General features: G+C 42.4%; 1 protein-coding gene across 1 annotated transcript in view; it reads right to left on the reverse strand.

The window, feature by feature from the left end:
* Positions 1-16,925, reverse strand: part of KIF13A (kinesin family member 13A) — a 237,513-nt gene that overhangs the window by 23,403 nt on the left and 197,185 nt on the right. The window contains exons 31-34 of the mRNA XM_088475838.1: positions 16,146-16,298; positions 12,389-12,466; positions 12,131-12,178; positions 10,658-10,766 (exon numbers count right to left, since the gene is read on the reverse strand). Coding sequence (XP_088331964.1) covers positions 10,658-10,766; positions 12,131-12,178; positions 12,389-12,466; positions 16,146-16,298 — 388 coding nt within the window. The remainder of the gene's footprint in view (positions 1-10,657; positions 10,767-12,130; positions 12,179-12,388; positions 12,467-16,145; positions 16,299-16,925) is intronic.

Here is a 16,925-nt window from a genome sequence, read left to right on the forward strand (position 1 = left end):
CACTGGAGTAGACTAATACATACACATTGGCCAAAAACAAGTGCTGTAGGTAAGGGCTGACACAGTGGCTGTAATAATGTTGACTGGCATAGTTACTTCTCAAGCTACTAGGTGAAGACAGTACCCAAGCACTGAGGAGGAGGCCACTGACCTGCAAGAGACAGCAGAGAATGGGAGATTTCAGGGATGAGAGCGGCTGAAGACCACCCAGGATGGAGGACAGGTTCTCTAGCTACAACAGCAGCCTTTATGATGCTTAGTCCAGTTTTACAATGTTGAGTAGTACATATCAGGGAGCCACATCATTGGGACACTTTCAATATAGGTGGGCAAATTACATTTTGTAGACATGTCAGGGGCAGCAGCTCGTCCCTTAACCCCCCTCCCTGTTGGGGTATTACAAGTTCCGATCTCAAGATGTGGCAAACGACAAGCAGAAGCAGGGAATAGAGCGTCCACATTTCACGATATGGACGATTTATCGTTCTGATTTGTCGGAAATTGGCAAACGTCCAGTACATCATCTAATGTGTACCCAGCTTTAGTCACACTGTGGAAGCAGCAGGTCACTGTGCAAACATTATATTGACTACAATCCCCAAATGATTACTGGGCAAGTGTCTTGATGGTAACAGTTATGTTCAGGTTTTATTGGATTAGAATTGTATTTGTAATTTACTTTTAACATATATGGAGTGGCCCCCTAAACCTTTCATGGTCTCTCAATTGGCCCCAGGGAGGACGCGAGTTTGACATGGCTGATCAAGATTATTACTTGTATTACTTTGATACACCGTTTATATAATTGGTGCTGCTTTTTATTACCCCATGTAAGGTTAAAATACTACCCTTTTATTTAAATTACAGTACATTTTCAAATATAAGACTTATGCAGCATACACACGTAAAGATTTTCTGTCCAACCATCCAACTAGTTGATTGGTTGAAATGAAGGTATGAAAGCAAATGACAATCAGCAATTTGCTCCCAAATGCCGAAAAATGGACAAAAACTGTTGTTTGCACAAATTGTATAGATCAAACATTTAACAAACTTGTCTGACGACCATTTTCATCTGTTTTCAGGCTTTTAGGAGCAAATTGCTGATCATTAGTTACTCCCATACGTTACCAGATTTTCATTCCAACAAATCAATTAGTTGGATGTTTGGACAGAAAATCTTTACGTGTGTATGCACCTTAATACAACCATACCAATCAAATAATTTGACAAATTATTTCAATTAGCTAAACTCAACATTTTTTGGATCAAAAATAAAACCATATTGATTGTTGTTAAAGTGTAATATAACAACATGTTAAAAATAGTAAGATATGTTTGTAATTAAGGTTTTTTTTACAATTCTCCCAAATATACGATGGCAAGAGGAATATTAATTTTACAATACTGAGCTGCTGAATCCTCCTCATACCTCAATTGTTCACTGGGAGCCCATGAAATTCAAGATAAACAAAGAATAATTTATAGACTTTTTTTTTTAACCGTATAAAAGGATATACAATCCATGTGGAATTGGTAAATAATATGTATTTTTTACATAAGTGTGGTTTACTGTTTGCCTCAGTTTCCCTACTCACATCATGACATTAGCCTTGTCCACACGTGTGATAAGGTCATCATACTAATCTGAAATGCTCTGTGCTGCTATGAATATTTCAATCATCTAATTCAGAGTTTTCCAAACTACGCCATTACAGTCCAGGTTTTAAGGATATCCATGCTTTAGTCAGATGGTTAAAAATTAAATTGAATGCGGTATTAATTAAGTCACATGTGCTCAATCATGGATATCTTTAAAACCTGGACTGTAATGGCAGGGTTTGGGAAACTCTGAAATTGATTATAGGTTGTTCTGTCCCTGTCCACTTCAAACACAGGTTCCAAGTTGATAAGTACTGTCAATGACGCAACATTCTATAACATATCTGTTTTTGTTTCAAATTAACCAGGAAATTCCAACAAAAAGACAGAAATCATATTGAAAAACAGGATTTTGATACTTACCAATAAATCAGTTTCCGTAGGGGACACTGGGAATTACACTGGGTAGAGACGGGTGATAAGTGGAGCCTGGCACTTTAAAAACTCTTTAGAATTTAAATTGGCTCCCTCCCCCACTGAACTCAGATAAATCAAGCGCGAGTGGAGACGGAGAGCAGAAAAACAGAGAAAGAGAGACAAGGAATAGGAGGAACCAACAGTCAAAACAGAGAACAATAACAACAGACATACTGCAGACAACCAATGTGCAGTTGTGACACACAAGGAACATGGCAGGAATAGAACAGTGCTGAGTGGACCTCCAGTGTCCCCTATGGCAGTGATTCCTAAACTGAGTGCCATGGCACCCTGGCAGGGGCGGATTGGCTGTAGAGCTCATCGGGAAGCTTCCCGGTAGGCCGACGCAGCGGTGGGGTCAGGCCACCTGTCATGCCAGGTGTTTTTTTCTTTTATTTTCATGCTGCCCCGGCCCCGCCTCAACTTAATACATGACAAGCAGCCCACCGATGCCTGTCATAGCAACTTCTCAAGCAGAGCGGTCTGCAAGATACCTCCTCAGCGTGCGCCACCTAAGTGCAGGGGAGCCGCTGCTACTGCCTGCAGTGCAGTTTGGAGCAGATGCCAAACAGATCACCGTTCTCATCAGCTAGATACTGCAGTGCAGCAGATGAGAGGTACCCCATTTCAACTGTCTCTATATGTGACCCTGTATGCATGTGCGTGTATGTGTGTGACCTTGCTTGTATGTATATGGGTGCCTCTATATGTATCTCTGTTTGTATGTATGTGTCTCTATATTATACCTCCCAACCGAAAAGGGGGTGTGGCCTAACTGTAAAGGGGGTGTGGTCTGATGACCCGCCCCCGTTTACATCACTAATGGGGGGTGCCCGGCAATCTCCGAGATGCTGGGCAGCCCCCGGGCTTCCCCCCGTACTCAGAATAGATGCTGTGCGCATGCGCACAGCCTCTATTCTAGCCTTGCATACACGCTGCTCTGCATAGCAGAGCAGCATGTATGCTTCCCCCCAACTTCCCCCCCACCGCGGGACACTGCGGCCTGCGGGCGGGACAGTCCCACTAAATGTGGGAGAGTTGAGAGGTATGCTATATGTAAGCCTGTATATGTACAGTGTATGTGTGTATCTCTATATCGCTGCCTGTATGTACGTGTCTCTATATTTAAGTCTTTATATGTACAGTGTATGTGTGAATCTGTATATCGCGTCTGTATCTCTATATCCCTGTCTGTATGCATTTGTCTCTATATGTAAGCCTGTATATGTACAGTGTATGTGTGTATCTCTATATCGCATCTGTATCTCTATATTCCTGTCTGTATGTATGTGTCTCTATATTAAACTTGTATATGGACAGTGTATGTGTGTATCTCTATATTGCTGCCTGTATGTATGTGTCTCTATATGTAAGTCAGTATATGTACAGTATATGTGTGTATGTCTATATCCCTGTCTATATGCATGTATCTGTATATGTATTCCATGTTTTTATACAAGTGTGTCTATATGCAGTGTGCTTGTACACAATAAAAATTACAACAAGCATTATGAAGATCCCAGAAGGCAGGTCACAGTGTCGGCATTACAACTGTCAACATGATGGCGCATGTTAAATGAAAAATCCACCATCTGCTCAACGGGGTCCACATACTGCTTGTCTACATTTGGATTGGCGACAAGCCTTATATGTCCCAAAGTGTCTGTTTAAAGAAAAGGGCAGAATTAAAGATGATGTTTAATTTCCTCACATTCTCAGTCAACCTCTATGTATTTTTTTTTTTTTCACAATTATTTTTATACCTGTCTGGTACTGCAGTTGTATTGGATTTTATAAATGCAAATGATAATGAGACAATAACCTTGGTGAATTGGTGAAAGAAACTTAGACATAATGCAGTGAGGAAAGTGGTGCAAATGAAATGTGTTCAAAACAAGGAAGAGAATTTAGTTTGGAAGAGGGCAATTGGGGTAAGTAGATCGGGATGGGGAACATATTGAGGAGACAGATCCAGATAGGTAGATGCAAACTGCATGGCTGATGAGTACAAAGTGGGGACGTGGGCAAGTGGGACAGGAAGAAGTCTGCATGGGACACTATGAAAGGATCTACATTGGGAGGGAAGAGTACAATGGGGCATTGCGTGGGGGGTTGTAAAGGGAACAATATTTTGGGGGAAGTGGTAAAGGAGAATTGCGTAGGAGGGTGGGCAACTGCGTGAAGAAGAAGGGCATTGGGGCTGTTGTGAAGAAAGGAGGGGGCTGAGTATGGGGAAAAGGACAAACATTTACGTGTGGGTAGAAGCGTATTGGTGCAAGCAGAAAATAAGAAACTAATGGAAAGACTGATGTGGGAAAGCTGTAGTTAGAGATCTGAGCTGCAAAGATAAGGAAGAACAGATTTAACAAGAACTTGGAATATCGAGATAATAGTATAAGTAAGAACAAGTGAATCCCAGTGGTCAATATCCTGACCGCTGGGATTCAGGTGGTCAGAATGCCGGTGACGGAATCCCGAAGGTAAGTAGCGGGATTAGAGGGAGGGTTAGGCACTAGGGGGAGGGTTAGAGTTAGGGTGCGGGGAGGGGGAGGTTAGGTTTAGGCACTAGGGAGGGGGAGGTTAGGTTTAGGCACTGGGGAGGGAGGGTCAGGGGTAGGGTTAGCAGTTAGGTTTACTTACCTCTAGGCGTCAGGATAGTAACCTGTTCAGGATGCTGGCATCCAGAGCGCCGGCATCCCGTACCCATCCCATATGTAGCACTGCACAGAAATGTGGGTAAGCATGGGGATGACGAGTGGAATGGAGAGAGCAGGTAGTACAAGGTGAGAGGGTAAAATCAGTGGCAAGGGTGGAAGTGTGAGCAAAGGGAGGATAACCAGAATGTAGAGATATTCACATGAAAAAGAGATGGAAGTATCAGGGAGAGGAACGGGAAAGAATATGAAAGGAGAATAACAAGGGAAAGGGAGAGAGAGAAGGCAGGATAAATCAGGAATAGGAGAGAGAGGAATGGGTAAATAGGAGGATAATTGGAAACAGGAGAGGAATGGGTAGATCGGGGGATAATAGGGAACAGGAGAGAGGGATGAGTAGGAGATAAAGGGATGTGTAGATAGGAGGGCAATCAGGAACAGGAGAGAGAGGAGTGGGTAGGTAGGAGGATAATCTGGATCAGGAGCGAGAGGAAAGGGTAGATCAGAGGATAATTGGAAACAGGAGAGGAAAGGGAAGATAGGAGGATAATCGGGAACAGGAGAGAGAGGAATGTGTAAATGGAAAGGTGAATAGGAGGAAAGGGAAAGAAGTCTGAAGAAACCCTGTCTTTCAGACATCCACTTATCGCATAACCGGTGTTATTGTATTGGGTACTTGTGAATTAATGCTATGTTGTAGATATCCTAGCATACTGTGTCATTCTATTCCTGTACTGTTACTGCGTCTACTACAGGGGATGTAGTTATGAGACCGGCGGCCGCGATGCTGCCGGTCTGAATCCCGACGGGGGAAGCCTGACAAGGGACTTAAAATAGGCGTCGAAATACCAATGCCTATTTTAATCCCGTCGCTGGAACTCAGAAGGACGCCAGCCCACACGAGGTTAAGTCCGGGGCGCCCACTTAGTGTTAGCCGCGGGGGCGATGGGGGGGCAGGGTTAGGTTTAGATAGCATAGTGGGGTTAGCGTTAGGTTCTGGGGGGGGGTAGGCACCACTGGGGGAGAAATTTAGGTTTAGTCACTAATGGGGAGGGTTAGGGTTAAGCTACAAGAAGGGAGGGTTAGGGGGAGAAGGGTAAGTATACTTACCCGACCTCTGTCAGGATATCAACCATCGGGATGCCGCTGTCGATATTTTGTCAAGAGGCATCCCGACAGCCAGCATTACATACAGATTCCTACTACAGTATATTGATAAGATGGATAATGTATGAATTGGCTCAAGCACTGCATAGGGTGGTTTCAGTTACGTTTGGATGTGCACAGAACCTTGTCGCTCTAGATTTGTTTACACTATCCCTGTTATATATGGTCACAGCTTCCACACAAGTATAGTGATGTACTAATTCCACTAATTCTGTTGATTCCGCCTACAGTTGGATTTGGTGCTGCCCATGTGAGGCCACTGCTAGAAATTCTTCCAGGGCTACTTCTAGTTCCCATTCCGCCCCTGCACTCTGGGGTGCCTCAGAGCATTTGCAGGGGTGCCAAAGGTTGATGGTCCAAAACCAAATCAAATTATTTATGGTCAATGTGATAGGCAAAACCAGTGCTGCTAGCTGCCAATCATAAAATATATGGACAAACAGAGCACAACCCTTTCTACCACATTACTGAACCAAAGGAGGAAAGTAGCACAATTTAATTAAAACATTTTGCTAAAAAAAACAAACAAAATACTTTTGGAGTAGGGGTGCCGTGATAAAAATGTTGATACTCTATGGTGCCGTGATTCAAGAAAATTTGGGAACCACTGCCCTATGGAATCGGAGAAAAGGTTTTATCGGTAAGTGCAAAAATTCTGTTTTCTCCTTCATCCACTAGGGGACACTGGAGTTACACTGGGAATGTCCCAAAGCTTCCCATTTCGGTGCGAGAGAGTGCTTAAACACCTGCAACACCCTTTGACCACAACCTGCAGCATAGGCCAAAAAATGATCAAAACGGTAAAACCGTACAAACGTATGGACCGTGGACCAAGTGGCCGCACGACAAAGCTGACACGCAAAAACACCTCTTTGAGCAGCCCAAGAGGTACCAACCGAGCGCATGGAATGCACCAAAATGGAAATAGGTGGTGAAAAACCACTGGTTACGTAAGCCTGACGAATAGTCAGACGGATCCACCTGGCTAGGATCTGCTTAGGAGCAGGCCAACCTCATATGGCAGCATCATATAGCACAAACACAAGCACATACATCCGGAGAGCCAAAACCACTTCAAGCGATGGGAAGAAGCATAGTCAGCCGACAACAATGGAACCACAATAGGTTGATTTATGTGGAAGTCGGAGACTACCTTTGACAAGAAGGCCAGCTTCGTGCGAAGTGAAGCTCTGTTGTCGTGGGGGCAACAGGAGAAGGCCCCAAGCTCCGACACCCTCCAAGGCCGAAGCCAGGGCCAAAAGTAGAACCATCTTCCAGGACAGGTATTTGAGATCCACCACCTCCAGGGACTCAAACACAGCCGATTAATGGAAGGTTAACACTAGGTTGAGATCCCAAGGTGCAGTAGGAGGCATAAAAGGTGGCTGTACTCGCAGTACACCCTGTAAGAAAGTCCAAACAGAATACAGTGGGGTATAGAGGGGTAGGAGCCAACCAAATGGAATACATACAGATAGAATGAATACATGAATAAACATATAAAAATTCCATTTCAAAATAATATAAACAAAATTATAAAATAGATAAATTACAACAAAATTAAACAATAAATCAATATAGAAGAAAATAGAAGGGAAATCGGGAGAGGGAAAGTCAGAAGGGAAGAAGTACCAAGCAGGGGGGAAAGGGAGGATAATAAAATAAATCAATATTTTATTATAGAGGGAACAGATACTGTATATACACCTATTAGTGATCACAATCACATAATGGAACATATTCAAATTAAGGAGGGGCAGATACTGATGAAGTGTGTAACCCAGTATAGTTAGTATATAATGAATCTTTCAACTCCAGCCATGGGAGCCAGATAGCATTAAAGTCAGCGGGTGTTCCCCTGGAAAGGATATGATGTCTTCCATATCCATGTAGTAGTCTATCCTCTTGAACCAATCTTTTATGGAGGGAGGGGAAGTAGATTTCCATAAGAGAGAAATGACAGGTTTAGCTGCATTATATAAATGCCTTAATAGAGAATTCTTATAGGAAGCCGTGGAAGATGATATTATGTTCAAGAGCCAGAACCCAGGGTCTCTAGGGACCTCCCCTCCGAGGATTGATTTGGAGCACTCAAAAACACTCAACCTAAGTGGAGTTAGGGAAGGACATATATGGAGGAGACTACCGGGAGCAGAATTACATCTCCGCAATTCTTTGTAACCTGTGGACACATTTTATTTAACTTTGTAAAGGGTTTCTATGGTGGCTATACATGATGAATTAGTGAAAGTGTTGTTAAAAACAAATTCACAATCGATATCTTGAACTTTATCATGAAGTTCCTTTTCCCAAACTTTTGTGAATGAGGGGGGCGATTTAAACAAATTTTCAATAATGAGTATAATGTGGATATAGTATGAGACGGAGTTTGAGAAGTGGAACATAAAGTTTCAAATAAGGTGGGGGTCCTAGTGAGGTCAGAGAGTTTACATGAGGAGGTAATAAAATGTCTTATTTGGAGGTATTTCCAAAATTCGGACTGGGGAAAGTCCCAAGATTCCTGAAGCTCTGCAAAAGGGCGCACCCCTGATGAGCAAAGCATCTGACCTAACCTAAAAAGACCGGTAGCCAACCAGTTTTAAAGGAAAATTCGTGGAGCCCTGGAGAAAAATCAAAATTACCAAGAAAAGATATGAGAGGGGAGACAATAGACGAAATATGACGGAGTCGTCTTTGTTTCTTCCAACAGCGTAATGTGGTGGTTATAGTGGGGTGATTTATGGTTGGAAGTCTAGGTAGCCAAGGGACGATTTCTTTAGCATGAGCCAGACTGCTTTCCTCCACCGCTATCCACTGTTTGGAACGTTTTGCTCAAATCCACTCCAGAATGCGATTAAGCATTATGGCATGATAATAACTAGTGATATGGGGAAGTTGTAAACCGCCTTCATGTTTACGACGGAATAGGATATAATGTTTAAAACATGGTGTGTAGTTGTTCCAAACAAACCATCGAATGAGACGCTGAATTTCCGAGAACCATGATGGGGGAATGTTAATTGGAAGAGTTTGCATATAAGATTTTGGGAAGGAAATTCATTTTCACCATGTTAATCCTACCATTCCAGGATAAACGTGTGGAGCGCCACCTGTGATAATCGGCACGAATGGCTTGTAGTAAAGGCGTGAAATTGTTCGAGAACAGTTGGGAAAGATCTTTGATTAGATAAACTCCTAACTATTTAAGTCTAGTGGGGTGCCAAACAAAGGAAAAGGACTGTTTTAAGCTGTCTACTAAGGATGGGGGTACGGTCAAGCTCATGGCTACAGATTTGGAGTGTTTAATTTTGAAATTTGAGAGTGTGCCAAATTTCTGGAATTCCAGTAGTAAATTCGGGAGGGAAGTAATCGGATTAGTGATCAGTGCTAGTAGGTCGTCTGCGAAGAGGGCCAACTTATGTTCCTGACCACCTACGCTGATACCGGAGATATTCACATTGAGTCGAATAGCCCTGCCTCATGCCATTCGATATATCAAATGAGTCAGAGAGACGTTTACCCTGATTTTCGCTGAGGGAGCATAGTATAAAGCTAATATTCTGTGTAAGCAGGTAGACCCCAAACCTAAATGACGTAAAAGGCCCGACATAAACTCCCAGTCAACCCTATCGGAAGCCTTCTCTGCATTAGTTGACAAAATAATAGACTGTGAAGATGAAAGAGGCGTGGTGAATCAGATTAATAAGTTTAGTGATATTGTCTCTAGCCTCACGACCTAGGACAAAGCCTACCTGGTCACCATGAATCAGTTTAGGCAAAAGAGTTTAGCAAAAAGTTTTAAATCAATATTTAAGAGTGAGATTGGCCTGTGACTAGGACATAAGGTGGGGTCTTTACCCTCCTTAGGAAGGACAGTGGTATGTGCTTGTTTGGAGAAACGAGTCTTGTCTGAAATCGAGTTAAAGGCACGAGTCAATAGTGGAGCCAATCTACCCTTAAAAGCCTTGTAGTAAGCTATAGAGAAGCCATCCGGGCCAGGACTTTTACAAGCTGGGGATGATGAGATCGCCCGATCAACCTCAACAAGAAAAGGAAAATCAAGAGACTCAACATTCTCCCAAAGCAAAGTAGGGTAATTAAGCATTTGAAGGTATGTCGAGACTGCCTTTCTATGTGTAATAATATCCTCATCATGGCCTGATTCCACTAAGTTGTAAAGTTTGGTGTAGTAAGAACGAAAGGACTCAGCAATTTGTTCTGTTTTGTTATGGTCCTGCATGTATTCATCTTTAATAGCTTGAATGAATGTGATAGCACGGTGCTCTCGCAGAGCCTTAGCCAGCATCCTACCTGGCTTGTTGCCCCATTGATAATAGCGACTACGACATTTACGGTAGGATAACTTAATTTTGTCCATGGAAAGTCTATGGAGGGCGGACCTAGCTTCCTCCAACTTGGTATAATAACGTGGGGATAAAGAGGCTTTGTGAGAGATTTCTAGGAATTTAATCTCAGCGAGAAGGGCATCTCTCTGTTGACAAATTCAAATTTTGAAGTGCCAGGCTCCACTCATCACCTGTCTATACCCCCAGTGTAACTCCAGTGTCCCCTAGTGGATGAAGGAGAAATATAAAAAAAAAAATAATTGTAACAAGCATGATATATATGACTTTTGTTTAGGCTATTGAAGAAAAAAGCTTATTTCATAACAGATTAACTTTAAAACATAAAAAAATCACTACTAGAGCATAATAGGAAATAATAGGACATAACAGGAAATTTAAAAAATATCTCACCTCCTCCACTGTCCTTCCTTCTAGGAGAATCGGTGAGCTGACTTCCGTAGCCTGACATATCCTTATAACTGGAGGAGTAATCCGACACATCTAGCTGGCTTTCTGATTCCTAGTGACAACAGACAAATTCTCACAAGATGGATGCCGGGGTAGATCTATCCAGTGCAAAACCAACACCAAATATGTGTTTCCAAAATGTGTTTGGACTGCTCCTGTGCACAATCCTCAGTGTAGAACGCAAAAAGAATCTATTTTGACATAGATCTCTCCTCTTTTCCAGCTAAAGCTCTGTTGGTCTAAACTTATGGGCTTCCATGTGTTCCAATTTTACCAGGGAATCTAAACACTTGTTACTGGAAATCAGTACTTTGATATTTTTATTTTCCCGGAAAACATGATGCATAGGCTTGAAAAATGATTAGTGCTATAAAGTGATATTAACTTGTGTGCACTTGGCAACCAAAGCAAACACCTTTACCACTAGGTCTGTCCCAGCACCTAAAAGATATAAATATGGAGATAAAAGGAAAGGGACACGCGGCAATGTTTTTATGCTGCTTTTCACTTTCATTAAATAGAGCCCTAAGACCCCAATGAACTATAAGGCGGATTTGTAGAGGCTGCACATACATCTCTCCCTCGGTAAAAGTCTGCACCTCCATTACAATTACAAGAGTCAGTTTTCTCTGAAACAAAACCGAGAGGACTGAAAGCTGAACCTTTGAAACATATTTAATGGTAAAGATCACCAAACCCATGTCGGGATCCTGGAGCCGGCATTGTGAGGTTGACATACTCACTGTACACATAACCTCTGGACATAGGGTCTCATTCAGACCCGGTCGCAAGCGCTGAGCTCTCGCAACCGGGTCGATGTTAAGGCCCTGCACACGCGCAGCGGCCGCACTGCGCGTGCGTAAGCCTCGGACCGAGAGAGAATTTCTCTCGCTACGAGCTCACTAGAAAAGGGGCATCTGTCGATGTTGATCGAATCGACAGCTCGCCCCGTTTTGTAGGCGGGGGTGGCAACACAAACGGAGGCGTTACTGACGGAACGCCTGCCGTTTTGTTGGCGGCCACACTAACATCAGCAGTGATGTCAGTGGGGAGCTTCCTGCTCGATCAGAGCAGGAAGCTCCCTGGGGCTTGCGGTTGCCGAGACCCAACCTTAGGGTCTCGTCACAAGCCCCGATGGTCGCGATGGTCTTGACCATCGCGACCATCAACCTGTTCGGTCGCTAAAGCTGTGGGTGTTAACCCACAGCTTAGCTAGCAACCAGGAGGCCACACTTGAAAGTGAAGCGGCCGCCCTCATTCAGAGAGAGCGCTCGCTTCTAGCGACCGCCTCAGAATGAGGGCCATAATCTCATGACTGTATACTTTCTTATACAATACTTAAATGACACTACATACATTTATTTCTTACTGCTGTTTTTATTAGTATTTATCTACCTACCAAAGCCATCTAATTACCTTGTCATCCTCATCATAGCCAGATAGGTCCAGGCGACTAGATGACACCTACATATCAGAAACATGATAACAGATGTAAAATACATAGAAATATGGTGAAGGTACATACTGTATAATGGTTATACAGTTATAACATCACAAACTCTCACAAAACTCTTTACATATATATATTATTGGTACATTTAAAATGTCTCAAACCACAAAACATATTAGCAGTCATGGTGTTTAGTATGGGAGCACTAAGGAGGCCATACTTACATTGTGCATGTTGGGGGTGCTGAGGCTCCTCCTAATGTGCTTAGTTTTGTTCGAAATTGCTTCCTTAACTGTGACCGCCTTAATGCAGAGAGTAGAAAACACGTCATTAGCCATTTATTAAATTAATGTAAAAGTTGATTCTCTCTATTTCCTGTGAATATATTAAAATTAGTATAATAAAGTACATTTATTGAGCCTTTCCAAAACCTATATTTACCATGTGCATCCTAAATATACAGTTTTGTCATAAAAATGTTCCAACAAATTTTGAACAGATGGGGTCACATGAAAATCAAAATGATGGCATACTGGTTGAACCACAATGTGGAGCACTACTTCCCTAGGACCAGGGATCCGCAGACCATGATTCGCAGACCATGATGGGTCTGTGGAATTTTTATCTGAATAACCTCATGTTGTGACGCTTCCACGCATCTTCAAAAGGGTAACATTTAAAGGAGTCACAATGCTGCTAGTATCATCAGACTGGCCAAGGTGGTTTTGGGTCTGTTGTGGCATCTTACTTAAAGACCAGACCTGTTACCTCAGGGACCTTTTTACCATCATGGCTTAGTGTTACTGGCTATTATGGTGTGGCTTTTGAATCCATGATACTTAAGAGAAAATGGTTGTCTGATAGTGATACAGAAACCATGCCCAGACCCAGGAGAACTTGTTTCTGCAAGAAATTATCACAGGTTCAGCAAGAGGGTTCAACCAGTTTTTTCCAGTTAGCTTGGTTGCTCTTGTTTTTGCAGATTAAAGGTTCAGCTTTCTGCCCTCTCTGTATGTAGGTCTTAATAATTCAGGTCTCCACTAGCTCCTTGGAACTTGAATTTAGTGTTGAAGGCATTACGGCAATCTCCCTTGGAGTCACTTGAAACAGTGGATTCAAAGTTTCTCACTTGGAAAACATTTTTTTTTCATTTGACTATTTCCACAGACCAGGGGGTGTCAGAGCTGGAAGCTTTATCCTTCAGTCTCTATTCTGTTTTTTCAAGGATTTTCTTCATACTCAACTTTTTTCCAACCTAAAGTGGTTTACAAATTCCATCTTAATCAAAATATTGTTATTCTAGCACAATATCAGGAATTTTATATGGAGGGGGAGGAATTTCTTAATTCTCTGTATGTTTTTAAAGCCTTGAAGATCAATGTTGCCAGGATTCTTGACATCAGAGACTTGGATGATCTTCTGGTTCAATATTCTTACAGAGGGGTTTCTTGTGTCCATACAGAAAATTGCTAAATGAATCATTGATGTGAATTAACATGCTTACATTGTGGTATGAAAGCCTGTTCCTTACAATGTAAAATATAAAAGCCCATTTTACCAGATCTGGTAGTACAGTGCACCTGGTGATCAACTGTGTCAGATAACCATGCGATCTTTGGCCTAGACTTTTTAGCTAATTTTATAGGTTCAATGTGTTTGCGACTACTGAAACAGGAGGGGATAAAGTGGGCCGGAAACTGCGTTCCGTCACTTCTATTTAGATACGGGACCAGTTCCGCCTCCTCCAGCCCACCTCAGCCTGGCGCAAGCAGGGACGCTCCATTTGCAGGGCGCCCGCTGACATTATGTTACCAGTAGGCGACCGGCTCCTTTCCCGCAGTGCCAGCGGCACCTGGAGGCTGGAGTTCACTCCTGAGCTCCGGCTCCCGCAGTGTGCACTATGGGAGAGACTTCATGATGTCTCTCCCATAGTTCCGAGGAGCAGCCTGTTGGATGTCGGGGCTTAAGGTAAGTATAAGATTTGTTTTTTTTTTTTGTGTAAGCTGCATTACTACAGGGGGCATTACTATTGGGGCCATTACTATTGGAGACACTACTACTGGGGGCATTACTACAGGGACATTACTACTGGGGGCACTGCATAGGGGACACTGCATAAGGGGCACTGCATGAGGGATACCGCTACCTACAGTGGGCATTGTATAAGGGGCACTACTACTGTCTGCATTATGTGTATTAGGGGCACTACTACTGTGGGCATTGTGTGTAAGGGGCACTACTGTTGGCATTGTGTAAAAGGGGCACTACTCTGTGTCATAACATGAATAAGGGACACTACTATGTGGTGTAATGTGAATCAGGGGCACTATGTGCGGTGTAATGTGGATAAGATTGTGCTACTGCAGTGTTGGCTAACCTTGACACTCCAGCTGTTATGGAACTACATAACCAAGCATGCACTGCTACAGTTTTGCTATTAGGGCATGCTAAAACTGTGGCAGGGCATGCTGGGATACATAGTTCCACAACAGCTGGAGTGTCAAGGTTAGCCAACACTGTGCTACTGTGTGGTGTAATTTGAATTGGGAATACTATTGTGTTACCACGCCCCTTTCTTTTGAGACCACGCCCCTTTTTTCAGCACGCGCCTACAGTGCGCGTTGTTCCTTTATTCAAAAAGCGTTGGAGGGGGGGTGAGTTCCACAACTTCTCTAGGTCCACTTTAAGCACTGATGCTGAGTACTTCATCTCTGTGCAGTTTATTATACTTGTTTTGATTATCAGTATTCTTAGTGCATAGAGTGAACACCTGCATTTTCATTTTTCTGCATAGTACCATAAGTTTCAGCATGGTAGCACCTATTATTATGTTTAAAATTAGGGTGTGCAGTCTAGCCCCCTCTTTTTCCTCTCTATTTGTGTATATTAAGTGCACTTGAAGGTAGTGACACCTCCTGTCTGACTAGTACCCCTCCCACCTGCCCTTAGGTGTTTTTAATTAGTATGGGTCCTTGTATTGCAATCTACACATTGGAATGGGCTCTATTATAGGTAAATTCTGGATAAATCTATATGGTCTGCCAGTATTAGGGATGTTAGGGACCCACCCACATTTTTGGCAAAACATGTGCTAAGAAACTTTATAATTACTCCGTGAAAATTGTATAGTTTATTGTAATTGTTTTGATTATCATTATTCTTAAGTGCTTAGAGTGTGCACCTGCATTTTCTTTTTCTGCATAGTAATTCCATGATCATACCATCCCAACGGGGGAGATTCTTCGATCCCTCCCCAGGGTCCAATATAACCCATAAGATTATAGAGAAAACAGATTTTTATAATTTCATTACATTCTTTCCTCTGAATCCACTGGGGCACTTCAAGCCTACACTTTTTACATTCTAGTTCTTCTGTTTAAAGTTAGAGAATTTTTTTCAGTCTCTTTCCTTTTGTTTGTTCTTTGGTTCTGTCCATGGTTAGAAAATAAATGATGCCCAGCAGAATATGAAAGAGTCAACACTTAAAAATAAAAAACACTCCCGAGTGGCTAGCGTCTCCCCAATGGAATCAGAGAAAAGGATTTAACATAAGCATAAAAAGCCTGTTTTTGGATTTCTAATAATTAATTTAAAAAACAAATATATATCTAAAAAAATATTCTGAAACATTATTTACGAAATATAAATCTTGTGTTGACTCACTTAAGAGAGAGTAGGCAACTATGATTGTTACTATTTTTGCTTATTTAGGTGGTACCACCGATTTATGCAGAGCTGTACACAGAACATTTGTAGTAGCTTTACACACATACCCCATAGTAGCTTTACACACATACACACACTTAAATTAATTTTGTAAGCATCCAATTAAACACAGCAGGAATCCGGGAAGTCATCCAAATACCCAGTGAATGTGGGAAGTCACACAATATTCAGGGAGTCTCCTGGACATTTCGGGAGAGTAGGCAAATGTTATGTATATAGTATACACATGCAATCATCTGTTATGTGACTACTTGCCTGCCTCAATCGCTCTAGGCCCAAAATGTTCTCCACTTGCAGCACTCCACGTGTGTATTTCTCAATGTAGGTTTCTCCATCAGATGTGGCCTCATACTCACTCCTTGCTGCCATCAGAGCTAGTGTTTCTCTGTCTTCTGCCTCTTCTGTTGCCTGTTAAAAGTAAATAAAAATGTTTCAGGGAATGGACAGTCACAGCTACAACTACTGTATGGTCATATGGCTATATTCAGTGTCTTTTAATAGCTTTAAAAATAGGAAATCTGCTGTGTACTGGAATGCATTTTCCCAGGTGTGGTATAAATAGATCAACAATAATAGGTCAACAGTCAATGGGTCGACACCAGGGGGTCCACAAGCAATAGTTTGATAGGGTCGACAGTGCAAAATGTCGACAAGGTAAAAAATTTTTTTTGTGTGATTTAACCCTAATCCTAACACTCCCCTAGTGCTTAACCCTAACCCTCCCCCTGGTGTCTAACCCTCCCCATAGCACCTAACTCTAACCATCCCCTCCAGAAGCCTAACCCTAGCCTTCCCCCAAGTGCCTAAACCCTAACTTTAAAAATGTTGAAGAAACATGAAAACACGTGGCGACCATTTTTGTGTCGACATTTTGAACCCTGGCAACCATTTGTCTGTCAACCTATTCATTGTCGATCTTCCATCCGGATACCCATTTGCCCATATGATCATTGCCTTACGTTAAATATGGACAGTTCTGTCAAACTCCTAAAACACATACTTAAGGTTACTAGTAACTTTTACTAGTTTGGTGTT

This window comes from Taudactylus pleione, unplaced genomic scaffold (genome assembly GCF_031769625.1).
Source record: "Taudactylus pleione unplaced genomic scaffold, aTauple2 ptg000179l, whole genome shotgun sequence".
In the NCBI taxonomy this organism is placed as follows: Eukaryota; Metazoa; Chordata; class Amphibia; order Anura; family Myobatrachidae; genus Taudactylus; species Taudactylus pleione.